General features: G+C 37.1%; 1 protein-coding gene across 2 annotated transcripts in view; it reads right to left on the reverse strand.

The window, feature by feature from the left end:
• TP53I13 (tumor protein p53 inducible protein 13) overlaps nt 1–20482 on the reverse strand; it is a 133966-nt gene extending 113484 nt beyond the window's left edge. The window contains exon 1 of one of the 2 annotated variants that reach the window (XM_053706159.1): nt 20407–20482. Coding sequence is in view for 1 of the 2 variants with exons in the window: in XM_053706158.1 (XP_053562133.1) it covers nt 2351–2434 (84 nt within the window). In the remaining variant the exon portion in view is untranslated. Of the gene's footprint in view, nt 1–2350; nt 2500–20406 lie in introns of those variants that run through there. The other variant, XM_053706158.1, reaches the window with a different exon arrangement.
• Nucleotides 20483–20535: the final 53 nt, after the last annotated feature.

Below are 20535 nucleotides of genomic sequence, written 5' to 3' on the forward strand. Positions count from 1 at the left end.
TTTACCTCTGTGATTACCTTGTTTCTAAGCCTCTGCAGACTGCCCCATTATTTCAGTTCTTTTGACAAACTGGCATTTTAGCCAATCAATGCTTACCCTTAAATAACTCCACTGGAGTGAGCGCAAGGTTATCTATATGACACACATGAATTAGCAGTGTCTTACTGTCAAAATGCACTGAGATAAGAGGCAGTGCAACGGATTTAAAAATTAGCATATGAGGCTACCTAGGTTTAGCTTTCCACAAAGAATACCAAGAAAGCAAAGCAAATTTGATGATAAAATTAAATTGGAAAGTTGTTTAAAATTGTATGCCCTTTTGGAATTATGAAAGTTTAATTTTTACTAGACTGTCCCTTTAAGTATTGAAATTATCAGTATAGGTGGGGATACTACAGGCAAAAGCAGCTATTTAAAATGTCAAAATAAAGATAATGGAGCTATTTACAAACTATTTAATATAGCCCATCAGGTAAAATGGATAACTGGGAACAAATTAAAGGGGTCAAAAATTTTACAGCACACTATCCCTTTAAATCCTGGATTGTGGTAGCCATGGTCACAGATGCCCAATTACAACTACTTCCCAGCTCTTTAATACTATATGCCCACCACAGTCAGATTTCAACAACAAAAACAACAACAACTTGTTGAGCCCTAATATACCTAATGTGTCAAAATAGCCTGTGTGTCCATGCATAATAGAGCTATGCATAAAGTACAACTTCTAGGTATTAATTTCTAGCACTAAGAGAGGAAAGCTAAAGGTAATTACATGATTATAAGCTTTCTGTCTCAGTCTAAATGCAAAGCCACTCTCTAGTGATGCCTAGCAGCCAAAACTCAAGAAACATTTTTATTAAACTATTGTAAGAAAGAAAGGAATCCGGTTACCAGGCCATCATTTCTAGTTGCCATAGTGATCTGACAAACCGTATTTAGTTGCCAATAAAAGACCTGTATATGCATGAACCTCATACAAATACCCCACGTTTCACACCGTCACCAGCACTCAGAAAATGAGGACACAAATGCAATGCACATGCAGGCTACTACTGTATCAACAGCTGACTGAGTGTATATTCGTTATTACACAAGCAGTGAGCAACTTGAGACATTTTGTTGTAATTGCATATATAAAGCAAAAAATGTTTCTAATACAATGTAATTCAATTTTAACGTTTGCATTCCTTTAACACTAAAAACCAGACATTTTATTTAAATTTAGATTATTGTTTTGAAAACAGTATTTGCACATTCTTAAAAGGGATACTAAACCTATTTTTTTTCCTTTAATGATTTAGATAGAGCAATGCAATTTTAAATGTAGCCACCAATAAGCAAGCGTTACACAGGGTGCTGAACTTAAAATGGGCCGGGCTCCTAAGCTTTACATTTCTGCTTTTCAAATAAAGATATCAAGAGAACGAAGAAAAATGGATAATACGAGTAATATAGAAAGTTGCTTAAATTGTATACTCTATCTGAATCATGAAAGAAAAAATGTGGGTTTAGTATCCATTTAAAATGTCAAAACTGGATTGTGATTATATTTTATTCATTGGGTCACGGGTGTTGCCAATATATAAAAATACTATTTTCTAGCAGCATATACAGAACTACAAATACAGCAATAAAAAACTTTAGGTTTGTGAGGGTCACTGTCTTTAACTGATGAAAGGTAATTCAAAGGCAGATCACTTTTGCTCACCCTAAAGCGAATTAGCAAAAGAGGATATAAAAAAAAATGTAGCTATCAACTTATCTAATTCAGTAAAACATAGTATACACATAAGTTATATATGTGTATACTGGCATCTTTATCCTCTAACCAATTGCGGTAGATTGTCTAATTGACCTTAGGTTGGTGGATATCCATGTATACTTTGTAAGGTGGCACAGAAGTACGCCAGGGGAGCAACTTTGCCTGTGTGTTTAACCACTTAGAAGAAAACAGAATTTCATTAATAACTAATAATACAAATACGTTATTATATCCCTTAATATATATATATATATATATATATATATATATCTTTGTTTTCGTAAGATGACTGCAAAACATTTGCAAATAATCTACAATCTATACAGCCCATAAACAGCAAAGACAGCTGCTGCACGTTACTCAGTTGCATCTCTCTATACCTCAAAGTTAAAACACTTAAATATATTGGTAACTTTTTATGTAGAAAATACATGGAGTTTAACACGAACTAATACTGAAGCAACTCAACATCATTTTAAGAAAAAGTTAGTACCGTTATCATGAACGTAAAGGAAATCTGATGATCTCATCCGTATGCTATAAACTTCCACCCCCGCATTTCTGATTGCTGAGGTCTAAACTTACCCGGCCGTTATCACACACAGCTTCACCTATCACAGCACACACCGGGAACGCGAGCACCACCATGCACAGAACCAAACGCCACATGACGGCGACATCCAGTAAGCGATTCCGGGGACTCCAGGCCTGTAGCTCCTTGCAACGTCATAACAACCTGTAAGGCAGCGTGGACTAGCAGCTCCCGCCTGCACCAATCAGTGGACGAAAATACAGCTACGAGTCGCTGATTGGATGCTGTAAGTACAGCCTACAAACAGGATATTTTTTCCCCATCAGGTTTATTGTTCAGACTTACTATACAGCTGATAAGTTTTGTCGCTTGTACTGACGGAATTATATATATTTTTTTACGCATACTTTATTTAGCTTGGATAAATTTAAACATTTTCATATCATATACATTTCATGTCATTTTTAAGAATAATGACCCTGCAACTATGTATTTAACTCAAGAAAAGGGTTTAAACACATAATTAAAGTACTGGTCTTTCAGTAAATAGATTTTAGTACTGTATTAGCCAATGTTTTAAAATAAAGTAAAATTTATCAGAATGACAGAGGAATGGACCTAAGTGTCCTGGAAGCTTGGTACTATGGTGATGGGTGAAGCGCCTAAACTGAGCACAAATAGCTTCAAACAAAGGACGCCTAGCCGGTGTCTTAAATTAATCCGTCTACCATAGGATTTTGTATACTGATTAAACGTCACCGGAAAGGACGTAGTATACAAAATCCTATGGTAGACGGATTAATTTAAGACACCGGGCTTTTTCAAGAGCAGATAAAAAAGCTGTACAAAACAACAAAAGATATTTTGGTGCACATCCAACCACTTAAGTCCACTCTTTCATGGCATATAAGTATATGCTTCTGTCTGCCAAATATACTTACATAGCTTCTAATAAGATTGGGATAAACATCTCACAATAATATGAGCTTATATTTGTGCTGCAAAAACAAATATACTTCTATCTGCTAAATATATTTACATAGTTCAAATAAAATTGAGATTAACATCTTGCAATAGTATTGATTTATATTTATGCTGCAAAATTTTTTTATTTTTTTTTTGCTTTTTAAAAAATGCCTTTAAATGAAATGGGATCTTAGTCACACAATATGATCATATTCTGCTGAGCCAGTCTACCACTTACAAGGTGTCCCACATCAGACCGGTCCTATACTAACCAGTTTCCACACTGCAGCAAGATCATCTGAGAGCCCTTTGGAAAAATAGGTTCTTATGAACATTAACTGTTTGTAGATTTATAATAGTACTCATTACGCCAAGTGAAAGCTAAAAAATAGTATATTTTAATATCTTATACTATGGCATTTGAGAGTAGATTTGGAGACTACACAGTCAGATTCAATAGGGAATGGTCTACTAACCTTTTAACAGAGGGGGAGGGTAATCTGGATATTGAGGATTCCAATCCCAAAGCTCTTTTTAGTAAATTAGATTTGTTATTAAGTGATACTAAGGAGTGGCAGGATTTACTACTCCTGGATAATTATATATTACATGATGTTGTACCAAGAGGATTAAGATTTTTTAACAGCATAATTTCAAATTAGATGAAACTGAATTTATAACTGACTGGGAGAAAGCTTTTCACACTTGCTCTATTACTTTGATCAATATCCTAATTAAATATAGAGAATTCAGATTGAAAAATCCGGAAGAGGAGATTAACAAGGTAGTAGACCAAGTACAAGTGTTTAAAGATGATGATAATTGGAAAAATCTTAATGTTAATATTCAAAGTAGGACGGCCAAATATGAGAAAGAATTGAAAACTAAAAAACATAAAAAGTTAGTTAGAGAAATAACTGATTTTAAAAATAATGAAAAACACTCATCATACAAAAACTGCTATAGAAGGTGAGGAGTCGCTTTCAGATCCAGTTAATAGCAAAAATAAAAATGGAATACATCAGGAAAAAACTTATTCCAATTATAACCAAAGTAGATTTGATAAACCGTCTAACTCTAAAGGGTTTAACAATAAACAGATCCACCACTTGCCTTATAATGGGAATTGGAAGAGAGGACATGGGAATAGGAATAATCATCAGAAGAGGACATGGGAATAGGAATAATCATCAGAACCATTATAATCAATCTAATGGAAAAGTAGACAATGGTAAATATTTCAGAAACTCTAATACGGTTAGTAGAGAATATATAGGGAATAGTACACCAAAAATGGGTCCAGCTAAAAATAAGGGTAATTACTTTCAATCTGGAAACCGTTTTGAGACATTATATCAGAATAACACCCCAGATAGACCTAGAGAACCTGTATGGAACAGGTTGGGGGCTAAACCAAAACCCCAACATGTTGCTAAAAATAGCCATGATTTTTTAGAGAGGGGTCATGTCAGCCCAAATGTGAGAGTCGAGAACAATATACAAACCGAGGGCTTCTGGGAAATCAGAAGAACACCTTTAAAAAGAAACAAACAAACAGAAAAAGGTTGAATTAATATGTCTAGAGAAGGAGATAATTCATCTCTCTGATGTGCAATTTAGCAGGGATGATATTAGATTATTGGTAAAAGGTTTAAACTATGCACCTAAAACAAACCCCAATACATTTGAAGTTTATATGGATATTCAGAAATACAGGTAGTGCAGAATTATTAGGCAAGTTGTATTTTTGAGGATTAATTTTATTATTGAACAACAACCATGTTCTCAATGAACCCAAAAAACTAATTAATATCAAAGCTGAATAGTTTTGGAAGTAGTTTTTAGTTTGTTTTTAGTTATAGCTATTTTAGGGGGATATCTGTGTGTGCAGGTGACTATTACTGTGCATAATTATTAGGCAACTTAACAAAAAACAAATATATACCCATTTCAATTATTTATTTTTACCAGTGAAACCAATATAACATCTCAACATTCACAAATATACATTTCTGACATTCAAAAACAAAAAAAAAAACAAATCAGTGACCAATATAGCCACCTTTCTTTGCAAGGACACTCAAAAGCCTGCCATCCATGGATTCTGTCAGTGTTTTGATCTGTTCACCATCAACATTGCGTGCAGCAGCAACCACAGCCTCCCAGACACTGTTCAGAGAGGTGTACTGTTTTCCCTCCTTGTAAATCTCACATTTGATGATGGACCACAGGTTCTCAATGGGGTTCAGATCAGGTGAACAAGGAGGCCATGTCATTAGATTTTCTTCTTTTATACCCTTTCTTGCCAGCCACGCTGTGGAGTACTTGGACGCGTGTGATGGAGCATTGTCCTGCATGAAAATCATGTTTTTCTTGAAGGATGCAGACTTCTTCCTGTACCACTGCTTGAAGAAGGTGTCTTCCAGAAACTGGCAGTAGGACTGGGAGTTGAGCTTGACTCCATCCTCAACCTGAAAAGGCCCCACAAGCTCATCTTTGATGATACCAGCCCAAACCAGTACTCCACCTCCACCTTGTTGGCGTCTGAGTCAGACTGGAGCTCTCTGCCCTTTACCAATCCAGCCACGGGCCCATCCATCTGGCCCATCAAGACTCACTCTCATTTCATCAGTCCATAAAACCTTAGAAAAATCAGTCTTGAGATATTTCTTGGCCCAGTCTTGACGTTTCAGCTTGTGTGTCTTGTTCAGTGATGGTCGTCTTTCAGCCTTTCTTACCTTGGCCATGTCTCTGAGTATTGCACACCTTGTGCTTTTGGGCACTCCAGTGATGTTGCAGCTCTGAAATATGGCCAAACTGGTGGCAAGTGGCATCTTGGCAGCTGCACGCTTGACTTTTCTCAGTTCATGGGCAGTTATTTTGCGCCTTGGTTTTTCCACACGCTTCTTGCGACCCTGTTGACTATTTTGAATGAAACGCTTGATTGTTCGATGATCACGCTTCAGAAGCTTTGCAATTTTAAGAGTGCTGCATCCCTCTGCAAGATATCTCACTATTTTTGACTTTTCGGAGCCTGTCAAGTCCTTCTTTTGACCCATTTTGCCAAAGGAAAGGAAGTTGCTTAATAATTATGCACACCTGATATAGGGTGTTGATGTCATTAGACCACACCCCTTCTCATTACAGAGATGCACATCACCTAATATGCTTAATTGGTAGTAGGCTTTCGAGCCTATACAGCTTGGAGTAAGACAACATGCATAAAGAGGATGATGTGGTCAAAATACTCATTTGCCTAATAATTCTGCACTCCCTGTATATACGAAAGCTTACTTTAAAACGTTATTTTTTGAAAGACCAGGTAAGTAGGGAATTAAGTAACAAGACCTACATTGAAGGAAGTGATTTGGAAACCCTTAAAGGGACATTAAACCCACATTTTTTCTTTCATGATTTAGAAAGAGAATGCAATTTTAAACATCTTTCTAATTTACTTCTATTATCTAATTTATTTTATTCTCTTGATATTCTTTGCTGAAAAGCATATCTAGATATGCCCAGTAGCTGCTGATTGGTTGCTGCACATAGAAGCCTTGTGTGATTGGCTCACCCATGCGCATTGCTTTTTCTTCAACTAAGGATATCTAAAAAATGAAGCAAAATAAATAATAGAAGTAAATTGTAATGTTGTTTACATTTGTATTCTCTATCTGAATCATGAAAAAAAGATTTTGGGTTTAGTGGCCCTTTAAGATCTTGAAAGATCTTGAGCAAAATGTACAGTCGTATTATTATACATATAATACTGATTTAGTACAGGAAGTAGATGTAGATTTAAACCTCTCAGGTCTGTCTGTTTATGAGGAAGCTAGACCTATACGCCATGCAAGTTTTAGAGGAAAATCACTTTTCTACCCAGTTAATATGCAAGGGGACCAATATGTGAAGAATTAAATTTAGAACTCTCTAAATGCAAAGTCAATAAATATAATGATAATCTTAATTGGAGAGAGAGAAAGGACCTTGATAAATTAAAAACTAATCGTAATATTGTTTTAAGATCTGCCGACAAGGGAGGTGGGTTGGTGATTCAAAATAGGACAGATTATGTGTTTGAAGCCAATAACCTCCTGGGAGACCCTGTGGTTTATAGAAAAATAGATAATGATCCCACTGTGGATTTCCAAAAATAATTGAATATCATTATTATAAAAGCTAAAGAACATGAGGTTCTATCACGAGATGAGCTTAACTTTATTATACAGAATAACCTTAAAGTTCAGACCTTTTATCACTTACCAAAGGTGCATAAGTGCCTAGATAAGCCCCCCGGGAGACCAATTATCTCAGGGATTGACTCTATTTGCCATAATCTTTCTAAATATGTTGATTATTTCCTACAACCCCTAGTTAGAAAAACAAAGGCATTCCTTAAGGACACGTCTGAAGTCATTAATATATTTGAGGGCATACATTGGGAAAATGACTTTTGGTGGGCCACGTATGATGTTTCTTCATTATATACCAATATTAAGCATGAGAAGGGTATTGAAACTATTAAAAAAAGGCTTTTATGTATTATGACATTTCGGATATTCACTTACAATTTATTATAGATTCAATTATGTTTATTCTTTCACATGATTATTTTGAGTTTGAAGATCAATTTTATTTACAGCTAAAAGATACTGCAATGGGGACAACATTTGTACCCTCATATGCAAACCTTTTTATGGATAGTTTTGAAAATAGGTATATTTGTAATAATAATCCATTTAAGTGTAACGTCATCAAATATTATAGATATATTGATGATGTTATCATTTTATGGAAGGGTCCAGCACTAACATTATCACATTTTTCCGATTATATCAATGCTAATGAATATGATTTGAAATTTAGTGGTACCAGCTCTCAAGAGAGTATAGTTTTTTAGAAATAAGCTTTATGAAAAAATCAGTGGATAATAAGGTTATAGTGAGGAACTCCAGGAAAACAGTAGATAGAAACAGCTTTGTGGATGCCAAAAGTGGTCATCTCAAAAATTGGAAATCCAATATCCCTGCAAGTCAGTACATTAGAGTTAGACGTAATTGCTCAATAATTTCTGACTTTGAAATAGAGGCAAAAGAGCTAGACAAAAAATTTATAGAAAAAGGTTATGATACTGAATTGCTAAAGGAAGCTAAAACAAAATCAATCAATTTAGATAGACATAAACTTCTCAAAAATGAAAAAGTGAGTTGCAAGGAGAAGTCAACGAATAATCAAGTACGTTTTATTACTACATACAATGAGGGAGCGAAGGTCATCAAAAAAGTAATGACAAAGCATTGGGGGATACTCAAATCTGACCCCATATTGGGGAATATAATGGGGGATAAACCACTGATTACCTTTTCGAAAGAATAAAAACTTAAAAAACCACTTAGCCCCCAGTAAATTGAGAAAGGAAATAAGAGAAACAGTAAGAAAGAAGGATGAAAATGAAATTCTAAGTAACTGGTTATCTCTCCCTATGGGCACTTATAAATGTAATAAGGGTAAATGTAATATGTGCTCTCATGTCAAAAAGGGAAATCTTTTTAAAAATACAGAAGGTACTGAACATTTCGAAAATTAAATATAGATGTAACTGTGAAACTAATTACACAGTGTATCTTTTACGTTGTAAGTGTGACCTGATTTACATCGGGCGCACTAAAAGGAAGACCTGCACTAGATTTAATGATCATCTGTATAATATCAAAAATGGTTTTAAAAAACATAGTGTACCAAATCATTTTCAATTAGTACATGGCTGTGACCCCAGGGGTCTTGAGAACCAAATAATAGATTGGATACCCCCAGAAAAAAACAGGTTAAGACTACTTAGACAAAAAGAAACTGAATGGATCTTTAAATTAAAAAGTTTGTCTCCTTATGGTCTTAACATTGACTTAGATGTACATGCTTTTCTATAGTCAATTTTGTTGTTACAGACAACTGTTATGTAATTTTAAGATGTGAAAAAATAGTTTTTTAGGGTGCACTCTTTAGGTTGTATTTATTTTATATTTTATTTGATGATTAATGGTTGTCTTTTTTATATATTTTTCCATATATATTTTTCTAGGTTTATGCTCACATGTACACGTTCTAGGCTGTTCCTTTCATATATGCATATATTATCCAGGTTTATAAATCTGTTAGGATGTATTTTGTTTCTTTTTAAATATATTATTTTTATATGAATTGTATGTGTGTGTGTATATGTGTATGTGTGTATATATATATATATATATATATATATATATATATATATATTGTATGTATTTTTTTATATATATTATTATGAATTGTGTACAATTGTAATCTTGTTTTTTTTTATATATATTTGTATTTTTATATCGGCTTTGTATGTTTTTATATACTCTGTATTCATGTCTCAATATAGTGTACATGTCAGGCATTCTTTTACTATTTGTTATCGAAGCATGTATTTCATTCTGGTTCAATTGCATTGGCTGGATTAATGTAGAATTGTATAGCACTTAATGTTCAGCAGGTTAACTAGAGCTCTCCATTATTTTGGAGGTGTGTACTGTTTAATCTAGCCTTATTGGTTATGTGATTAACCAATTAGGATCAGTCTTGTGGTAGAAATAGCATCAGGCTTTACAGCTTTTTTATCTGCTCTTGAAAAAGCCGGGGCGTACACCGGGGGAAACGCATCGAGCTTACCAGGTCCCATCTGATCAACCAGAGTAGATTCTATCTGTGGGGGAGAGGAAACCTTCCTATCAGCAGTGGATCACCGTTATACCGGAGAGGGACAAAATCGTTCACAACATAATTTGTAAAATGCTTTCTAATAACTTACATCTTGTAAGTAGAATTTTTTTTTATGGTGTGTTGTCATCTTGAATAAAATACTACCTTGAATCTGGTCCCTTTTGCGCTGTCTTCTATTGTTTCAGTCTGTTCAATTCATATCAAGTAGATATTAGCTCAATTGAATTATTAAATTATGTGATACATATGTAGTTTATCCAATGCCACTCAGCAATACCTTGACAGTTCTTCCTGCAGCTCTCTCACTGACAGCAGTGAGATTGCTCTATTTTTTAATGCGCCCAAGTTTGGCAGTACAGAAAGAGCAGGGCAGAAGATCACTGATGCATGGAGGAACATGCTGCACCCTCTCTGCATAGGTTTGCAGTGGTGCCGTACATTGGTGGTGTGGGAGGGTCAGGTGGGAAGAGGGTGGGAGGCCCATCGCTGGAGGGGGCAGGACCTCTGCACTGCAGAAAAAGATTTCCACAGTGATAGGGAAGGAGGGATTTACTACCTACAGAAAATTTGCTTGGAGAGGGGAGACCTACAGAACATTGCTTGAACGGGAGGTGGGGGGAGTAAAAAGGTAAACATGCCTATGAACTGGGTACAGTACCTAAAAATGCAGATACTAGTTAGAGGGGGTGGGGTAAGAAAGCTGTTTGGGGGTATCAGGGAGGTGGGAGGGCATCATACACTGCAGAAAATAAAAAATAAATAAAATTTAAAAAAAAACACCCTGCAACTTTACATTGGCTGACTGTCTGCCAGTACCTAACATGGTGGTGACCAGTGGGGGGTGAGGGAGGAAAGAAAGCTGTTTAGAAGGGAGCAGGGAGGGATCAAAGGGTGGGATGGTAATCTCTAAAGTATAGCTAAACTAAACCTTACAAGCTAACTGATTAACCCCTTCACTGCTGGGAATTTCAGAAGTGTGGTGCGCAGCTGCAATTAGAAGCCTTCTAATTACCAAAAGGCAAGGGCAAAGCACGCATGTCTGCTATTTCTAAACAAAGGGGATCCCAGAGAAGATTTTACAACCATTTGTGTTATGACTGCATACGTGATATGTAAATAATTTAATTGAGAATCCCAAAGTTTGTGAAAAAGGTAAAAAAAAAATTGTTTGATTGCATTTGGCAGCTAAATAGCAAGGCAGGATTAGCCCACCATGATACCAGGAGATTTCCTGGTGGGCGGCAGCAGCTGGGGCTGGAAAACATCAAATTAACCCCTTAACGACGCATGTCGTACAGGGTACGTCGCACACAACCTGGTCTTAAAAGACCAGCGACGTACCCTGTACGACATTAGGGGTTTAAAGCGTCTGGAAGCGATCCTGCTCGCTTCCAGCTGCTTTCCGGTTATTGCAGTGATGCCTCGACATCGAGACATCCTGCAATAACACCCCTTGGCCATCCGATGCAGAGAGAGCGACTCCGTGCACGTGCACGGGAGGGCGGGGGCGGGCGCGTGAACGGGGTGGAAGCGGGTGGGAACGGCTACACTACAGAAATATAAAAAAATAAGTTAGATAGAGGGGGGTACAAGTACAAAATCATTTTTAAAATACATCTAAGGGATCTGGGAGGGGGTGGGGGCTGGGGGGAAGCTACACTACCGAAAAAAGAAAAAAAAATGAAAAGCAGGGTTTTTTTGTAAACTGGGTACTGGCAGACAGCTGCCAGTACCCAAGATGGCTACCAATAAGGTAGAAAGGGAGGGTTAGAGAGCTGTTTGTGGGGGGGGGGGGGGTCAGGGAGGTTGGGGGCTAAGGGGGGATCCTACACAGAAGCATATGTAAATATGCTAAAAAAAATAAAAACATTTAAAATACATTTTATTTTAGTACTGGCAGACTTTCTGCCAGTACTTAAGATGGCGGGGACAATTGTGGGGTGGGGGAGGGATAGGGTTGCCACCTCAGCCATGTTTTCCTGGACACTTATGAGTTACACATGCTGCAGTGTGTGCAGGGAGGAACATGTATTGTGTTTCTGGACAGCACTATTCATATTCCTCCCTGCACACCCTGCAGCATGTGTAACTTATAAGTGTTCTGTATTTTAAGGGATGGGTGGCAACCCTAGGGAAGAGAGCTGTTTGGGAGGGATCAGGGGGTGTGATGTGTCAGGTGGGAGGCTGATCTCTACATTAAAGCTAAAATTAACCCTGCAAGCTCCCTACAAGCTACCTAATTAACCCCTTCACTGCTAGACATAATTCACGTGTGATGCGCAGCAGTATTTAGCGGCCTTCTAATTACCAAAAAGCAACACCAAAGCCATATATGTCTGCTATTTCTGAACAAAGGGGATCCCAGAGAAGAATTTACAACCATTTGTGCCATAATTGCACAAGCTGTTTGTAAATACTTTCAGTGAGAAACCTAAAGTTTGTGAAAAAGTGAACGTTTTTTTTTTCATTTGATCGCATTTGGCGGGGAAATGGTGGCATAAAATATACCAAAATGGGCCTAGATCAATACTTTGGGTTGTCTGCTACACTACACTAAAGCTAAAATGAACCCTACAAGCTCCCTAATTAACCCCTTCACTGCTGGGCATAATACACGTGTGGTGCACAGCTGCATTTAGCGGCCTTCTAATTACCAAGAAACAACGCCAAAGCCATATATGTCTGCTATTTATGAACAAAGGGGATCCCAGAGAAGCTTTTACAACCATTTGTGCCATAATTGCACAAGCTGTTTGTAAATAATTTCAATGAGAAACCTAAAATTGTGAAAAATTTAACGTTTTTTTTCATTTGATCGCATTTGGCGGTGAAATGGTGGCATGAAATATACCAAGATGGGCCTAGATCAATTCATGGGGTTGTCTACTACACTACACTAAAGCTAAAATTAACCCTAGAAGCTCCCTACATGCTCCCTAATTAACTCCTTCACTGCTGGGCATAATTCACGTGTGGTGCGCAGTGGCATTTAGCGCCCTTCTAATTACCAAAAATCAACGCCAAAGCCATATATGTCTGCTATTACTGAATAAAGGGGATCCCAGAGAAGCGCTTACAACCATTTATGCCATAATTGCACAAGTTGTTTGCAAATAATTTCAGTGAGAAACCTAAAGTTTGTGAAAAAATTTGTGAAAAAGTGAACAATTTTTTTTCATTTGATCTTATTTCGCGGTGAAATGGTGGCATGAAATATACCAAAATGGGCCTAGATCAATACTTTGGGATGTCTTAAAAAAAAATATATATATACATGTCAAAGGATATTCAGGGATTCCTGAAAGATATCAGTGTCCCAATGTAACTAGTGCTAATTTTGAAAAAAAGTGGTTTGGAAATAGAAAAGTGCTACTTGTACTTATTGCCCTATAACTTGCAAAAAAAGCAAAGAACATGTAAACATTGGGTATTTCTAAACTCAGGACAAAATTTAGAAACTATTTAGCATGGGTGTTTTTTGGTGGTTGTAGATGTGTAACAGATAATGGGGTGTGCGCATTATACTGAGACAAATTTCCTGGGCTGCTTTTTATTCCCAGTCTGGCCCTGTTAAATAGTGACATAAAATATACCAAAATGGGCCTAGATTAATACCTTGGGTTGTCTACTAAAATATATACGGCTAGATTACAAGTTTTGCGGTATGAGGGGTGCGGTGCTAACTTGCACGTTATTGTCACCGCTCACTTACCTACAGCACTGGTATTACAGGTTTTTATAAACCCGCCGTTAAAAGACAAGAAGTGAGCGTAGAGCAAAATTGTGCTCCATACCGCACTTCAATACCAGCACTGCTTAAGTCAGCGGTGAGCTAGTTATACGTGCTCGTGCACGATTTCCCCATAGACATCAATGGGGAGAGCCGGCTGAAAAAAGTCTGACACCTGCAAAAAAGCAGAGTAAAGCTCAGTAACGCAGCCCTATTGATTCCTATGGGGAAAAACATTTTATGTTTACACCTAACACCCTAACATAAACCCCGAGTCTAAACACCTCTAATCTTACACTTATTAACCCCTAATTTACTGCCCCCTACATCGCTGACACCTACATTATACTTATTAACCCCTAATCTGCTGCTCCGGACATCGCCGCCACTATAATAAACATATTAACCCCTAAACCACCGCACTCCCGAATCACAAACATTATTTAAATATTATTAACCCCTAATCTGCCGCCCCTAACATCGCCGCCACCTACCTAAAATTATTAACCCCTAATCTGCCGCCCCCAACGTCGCCGCCACTATACTAAATTTATTAACCACTAAACCTAAGTCTAACCCTAACACCCACTAACTTAAATATATTTAACATAAATCTAAAGAAAACCTACTATTAATAACTAAATAATTCCTATTTAAAACTAAATACTTACCTGTAAAATAAACCCTAAGCTTGCTACAATATAACTAATAGTTACATTGTATCTATCTTAGGTTTTATTTTTATTTATTTTTTTATTTTATTTTGTATTTATTTTTTTATTGAGATTCAGTTTTCGGGCATACAAAACAAAAATGCCAATTCACAGTATACAACAATAAACAGATCGAAAAAGAAAAGTTGTACATTTTAGCTAAAACAGAGCTAAAGCATATGACATTTGTAAAATAAATAAACATAAGAGGTACCCATCAAGCTGTATGCCTCCCATGAAGAGAACTTATAAGGCCACTCTTGGACCTCACACAGAATTGCTAAAAGAATTAACGTTAGAGAAGGCAATCAAGGACATTAAGAGACCACTTTTGGATCTCAAATTATGAATCTGAATTTTCATATTTAATAAGATATAGAGCGTGCTCTGATATCTGTAGCTTAGTATATACAACTATAAGAATAACGTTAGACTTTGCCATAAGATATGTTTTCATGCGCTTATCTGATAAGCCGAAGGGAGTATGGGGGGGAGGTATGTGCACATGTGATACTGATAAATAGAACCATATGAGTGAAGAGTAGGAGTTAGATTAATATTTAACTATCAGGAATAAAGCTTACTCCTCACGGAACCCATGTCAGGTAAGTATAGAAGGTAACTATTGGCCTTGAATTTAGGGTTTCCTGGACTCATGAACTATGAATATACTCATATTAATGTTGGCTTTCTATTATCTAAGAAGAGCACACAAACCTAATCTGTAATCTACTGTTAATAAAAACAAAGTCGGTAAGATGATCATATTTTGTACAAAAATAACAGCCCTTCCTGTGTACAACAGCCTGGTCACTTAGTGATTCATATCATCTTAGGATACATAACTTTATACTAAGGAGATAAAAGCATAAAACTTAAAATGAATCATAAGGAGGAAAAATTGCCCCTTCTAAAAACTTGGGCATATTCCCCAAATAATGACATATCACAACAAGTCAGGTCATAAGTATGGTGGTGATCATTTTAGTTAGGTATGACAATATTGACCAATACAAGAGGTTAAGTAAAGGTTGTAATGTATAATAACCCACATCTAGTTCTTGACTCCCCTCCAGTGGTGGGAAAGAGAATCTAAATTGTACCAGCAGTGAGGACAGCTATTATTAAAAGATTTTCAATAACAATGTATGAGTGGATCAAAAAATGAACCTCTAACATATGCTGGGAACTCTAATGATTACCTTAAAATAAGGGTCACAGGACTATTAAGAGAGTACTTATGCCTATAAGTACATAGCAATGTAACAGTTGTAAATATGTGAAACAAAGAGCTTAAGACTACGAACTACATTACAGGTAGCATGCTTATTTTACAATCAGGATAAGGGAATTGTCACATTATACATATCTAAAGAACTGTATGCCAAAATGGGTGTTGCATAATAAGTGAGATAAATTTCATGAAGGCATAATCCATCTCCATATAAATAAGAAATTAGAAATTAGCCCCACCATATGAAGTACAATATATTAACCCACTCCAGTACTGTTTAATGCTCGTTTGGGATGAATCTTGTGGGGTTTCCTTAAAGTTACCTGACCCTCAAAGTATGTCCAAGGGGTTAATCTACAAGTTGCTTGTGGGATCCGTGTCCCAATATTCCAGGTAACAGCGCTGTCCCAGTCCCCTGTATCTCTGCTGAATCGTTGCCATCGGAAATTCTGTCCCATATCACCTACCGTGAGAGACATAGTTACCCAATACTCCGGGAGGCCGGCCGCACCTCCCCGAGTGGAACGCACATGCATCTGAGCTCTGGACTCTCCCAACACCATAGTCGACAGGGGACACTCTGTAGAGTCCCATGACTCCTCCTTTTGGGCTGCAGAAACAGCCGACCGTGGCTCACTGAGGTACTCCGGACCTACCGGATTGATGGCGGGGCTAGGTGTGAGATGGGCAGCTGTAGTTGGGTGAGTTCTCTCCTTATCGTCCCGGTCTAGATTCACTGTTAGCCCACGGATTGGTCGCCACACTGTCTGTTTCCTCTCTTCTCCTCCCATAGATATCTGCTGTATAGCTAGAGGTGCAGCATATGCTGCAGGATGTAGGTTAGGAGTTCCAGAGAACAATGAGATTATGCTCCTCTCGAAATCATCAAAATGGCTGCGCAGCAGCCTGGACAATTCAACTTCCTAGTTAGTAAGAGTGTCCATGGTCTTATTTCTAGCTGACCCGTTGAAGATTCTCTGTATCTTTGGTGGGGTCAGTGGTATCTTGCTACAGGGGATAAATTTGTTGAAAATACTAAGTCGATCCGATACCTCTTGTAGGCCTCCACGTGGGCTGGGAATTATTCTCTCCTGAGCGCTGCATACACATAAGTCCTTAGTAATATCTTGTCAGCCTCGAGATATTCTGACCTTAACAATTTGGCTAGATATATTCCAGAGCCAATAATGTGCCAATGTTAGTGAAGAAATTTATATTAGATGGTCGCTAAACTTGACTTTTAAATGGAAATAGCTGGAGCTGCAGAGATATGCGACCATCTAGTTCAGGAGTTGGCTCCTCCCCCGTTTTATTTTTATTTTACAGGCAAGTTTGTATTTATTCTAACTAGGATAGTTTTTATTAACTATTTACTAACTACCTAGCTAAAATAAATACAAATTTACCTGTAAAATAAAACCTAACCTGCCTTACACTAACACATAACCTTACACTACAATTAAATAAATTACCTAAATTAAATACAATTAACTAAATTAAATACAAATACCTAAATTACAAAAACAAACAAACACTAAACTACCAATAGCCCTTAAAAGGGCCTATTGCGGGGCATTGCCCCAAAGAAATCAGCTCTTTTACCTGTAAACAACCCCCCAATAGTAAAACCCACCACCCACACAACCAACCCCACAAATAAAACCCTAACTAAAAAAACCTAAGCTCCACCTTGCCCTGAAAAGGGCATTTGTATGGGCATTGCCCTTAAAAGGACATTTATCTCTATTGCTACCCAAACCCTAATCTAAAACTAAAACCCACCCAATAAACCCTTAAAAAAAAAACTAACACTAACACCCGAAGATCCAGACGGCATTGTCTATCTTCATCCATCCGGCGCGGAGCAGGTCTATCTTCATCCATTCGGCACAGAGCGGGTCCATCTTCAAGACATCCGGCGCAGAGCATCCTCTTATTACGACGACTCCCGATGAATGAAGGTTCCTTTAAGTGACGTCATCCAAGATGGCGTCCCTTAGATTCCAATTGGCTGATATAATTCTATCAGCCAATTGGAAATAAGGTTGAAAAAATCCTATTGGCTGATGCAATCAGCCAATAGGATTGAACTTAAATCCTATTAGCTGATTTTTTCAACCTTTATTCCGATTGGCTGATAGAACTCTATCAGCCAATCGGAATCTAAGGGACGCCATCTTGGATTATGTCACTTAAAGGAACCTTCTTTCGTCGGGAGTCGTCGTAAGAAGTGGATGCTCTGCGCCGGATGTCTTGAAGATGGACCCGCTCCACGCCAGATGGATGAAGATAGAAGATGCCGTCTGGATGAAGACTTCTGCCCATCTGGAGGTCCACTTCTCCCGGCTTGGATGAAGACTTTCTCTCGACTTCGTTGATGATGGATGTCCGGTCTTCAAAACTGTAAGTGGATCTTCGGGGGTTAGTGTTAGGTTTTTTTAAGGGTTTATTGGGTGGGTTTTAGTTTTAGATTAGAGTTTGGGCAGCAATAGAGCTAAATGCCCTTTTAAGGCAATGCTCATACAAATGGCCTTTTCAGGGCAATAGGGAGCTTAGTTGTTTGTTTAGTTAGGGTTTTATTTGGGGGGTTGGTTATGTGGGTGGTGGGTTTTACTGTTGGGGGGTTGTTTGAATTTTTTTTACAGGTAAAAGAGCTGATTTCTTTGGGGCAATGCCCTGCAAAAGGCCCTTTTAAGGGCTATTGGCAGTTTAGTTTAGGCTAGGGGTTTATTTTATTTTAGGGGGGCTTTTTAAATTTTGAAAGGGCTATTAAATTAGGTGTAATTAGTTTAAATGTCTTGTAATTAGTTTTTTATTTTGTGTAATTTAGTGTTCTTGTTGTTGTAATTTAGGTATTTGTATTTAATTTAGTTAATTGTATTTAATTTAGGTAATTTATTTAATTGTAGTATAAGGTTAGGTGTTAGTGTAAGGCAGGTTAGGTTTTATTTTACAGGCAAATTTGTATTTGTTTTAGCTACGTAGTTAGTAAATAGTTAATAACTATTTAGTAACTATTCTACCTAATTAAAATAAATACAAACTTGACAGTAAAATAAAAATAAAACCTAAGTTAGCTACAATGTAACTATTAGTTATATTGTAGCTAGCTTAGGGTTTATTTACAGGTAAGTATTTGGTTTTAAATAGGAATTATTTAGTTATTAATAATAGGTTTTCTTTAGATTTATTTTAATTATATTTAAGTTAGTGGGTGTTATGGTTAGGGTTAGACTTAGGTTTAGGGGTTAATAAATTTAGTGTGGCGGCGACGTTGGGGGTGGCAGATTGGGGTTAATAAATGTAGGTAGGTGGCGGCGATGTTAGGGGTGGCAGATTAGGGGTTAATAATATTTAACTAGTGTTGGTGATGCGGGAGTACAGCGGTTTAGGGGTTAATATATTTATTATAGTGGCGGCGATGTCAGAAGCGGAAGATTAGGGGTTAATAATTTTATTTTAGTGTTTGCTATGCGGGAGGGCCTCGGTTTAGGGGTTAATAGGTGGTTTATGGGTGTTAGTGTACTTTTTAGCACTTTAGTTATGAGTTTTGTTACGGCGTTGTAGCATAAAACTCATAACTACTGACTTTAGAATGCGTTACGAATCTTGAGGTATAGGCTGTACCGCTCACTTTTTGGCCTCCCTGGAAAAGCTTGTAATATCGGCGCTATGGAAGTCCCATTGAAAAAAGACTTTACACAATTTGCGTAAGTTTATTTGCGTTAAGGCCAAAAAAGTGTGCGGTGCCCCTAATCTGCAAGACTCGTAATAGCAGCGGTAGTGAAAAAGCAGCGTTATAACCTAACGCTACTTTTTCACCATAACACAAAACTCGTAATCTAGCCGATATAGTTTTGATAGGTAAATGAAAAAAAGGCTCTTTTTCTGTTGCAAAAATGATAAAAATGCTCTGGTCTTTTGAGTGTTTTTGTATGAAATTCCTGTTCCTTAAAGTGAAAGTAAATTCTAGCGTTTTACAAACGCTAGGATTGACTATTGAAACAAATAAAGAGGACTTTTATTCATGAAGTATAAGATACTTCATGTAGAAAACTCCTTTATTTGTTTCAATCGATCGCCGTTCTTACTTCTTAGCCAATAGCCGTGCAGTAAATCCGGCTTGGTGCCCATGGGAGTCGGATTTACCGCATGGCTATTGGCTAAGAGATAAAAACGTCACCTCTTAGCAAAATTTTTTTTAGCTATGGGCTGCTGTAGCAGCTAAGATGGGGTTAAAGGGACACTAAAGTCAAAATTAAACTTTTATGATTCAGATAGTGCATTCAATTTTTTGAGGCTTTCCAATTTACTTCTATTTTCAAATATTGCAAATCTTTTTTTATAAACACTTTTTGAGGCACCAACTCCTAATGAGCATGTGCACGAGTTCATAAGGGTGTCACATGATACAGGATGCCAGCAAATGGGCGAAAATTGTTGTTGCATTGTGTTTTTATTATGCATTTGTTAATTATGGAATTCTACTGTATTTAGTGGTCTTTTAAGAGTCCCGTATTTTTGTAGAGATTTCACTGTTAAAATACTAGACTGTCCGGCTGAATACTGGACATCTTGCAACCCTAAATGCACCTGTTATTATGCAACATACCTAGTTATATTTACTTACATATTGCAATAATATTACACTATACAGAATAAAAAAATAGACACAAAATGGTGAGTTTTTATTTGTAACTATCTCATAGTTTAATTAATAGAAGAGATTACCTGATCCAGCAGGTCAGAGCTCCAGAGATCACTGGCACTAAGGACAAAACCGCAGGCTGCATCCAAACGCAAACATTAATCACTGTTTAAATAATTTGGCACAAGAACAGTTCAACCTGTTCAAAACCC

Source organism: Bombina bombina, chromosome 3 (genome assembly GCF_027579735.1).
Source record: "Bombina bombina isolate aBomBom1 chromosome 3, aBomBom1.pri, whole genome shotgun sequence".
Classification (NCBI taxonomy): Eukaryota; Metazoa; Chordata; class Amphibia; order Anura; family Bombinatoridae; genus Bombina; species Bombina bombina.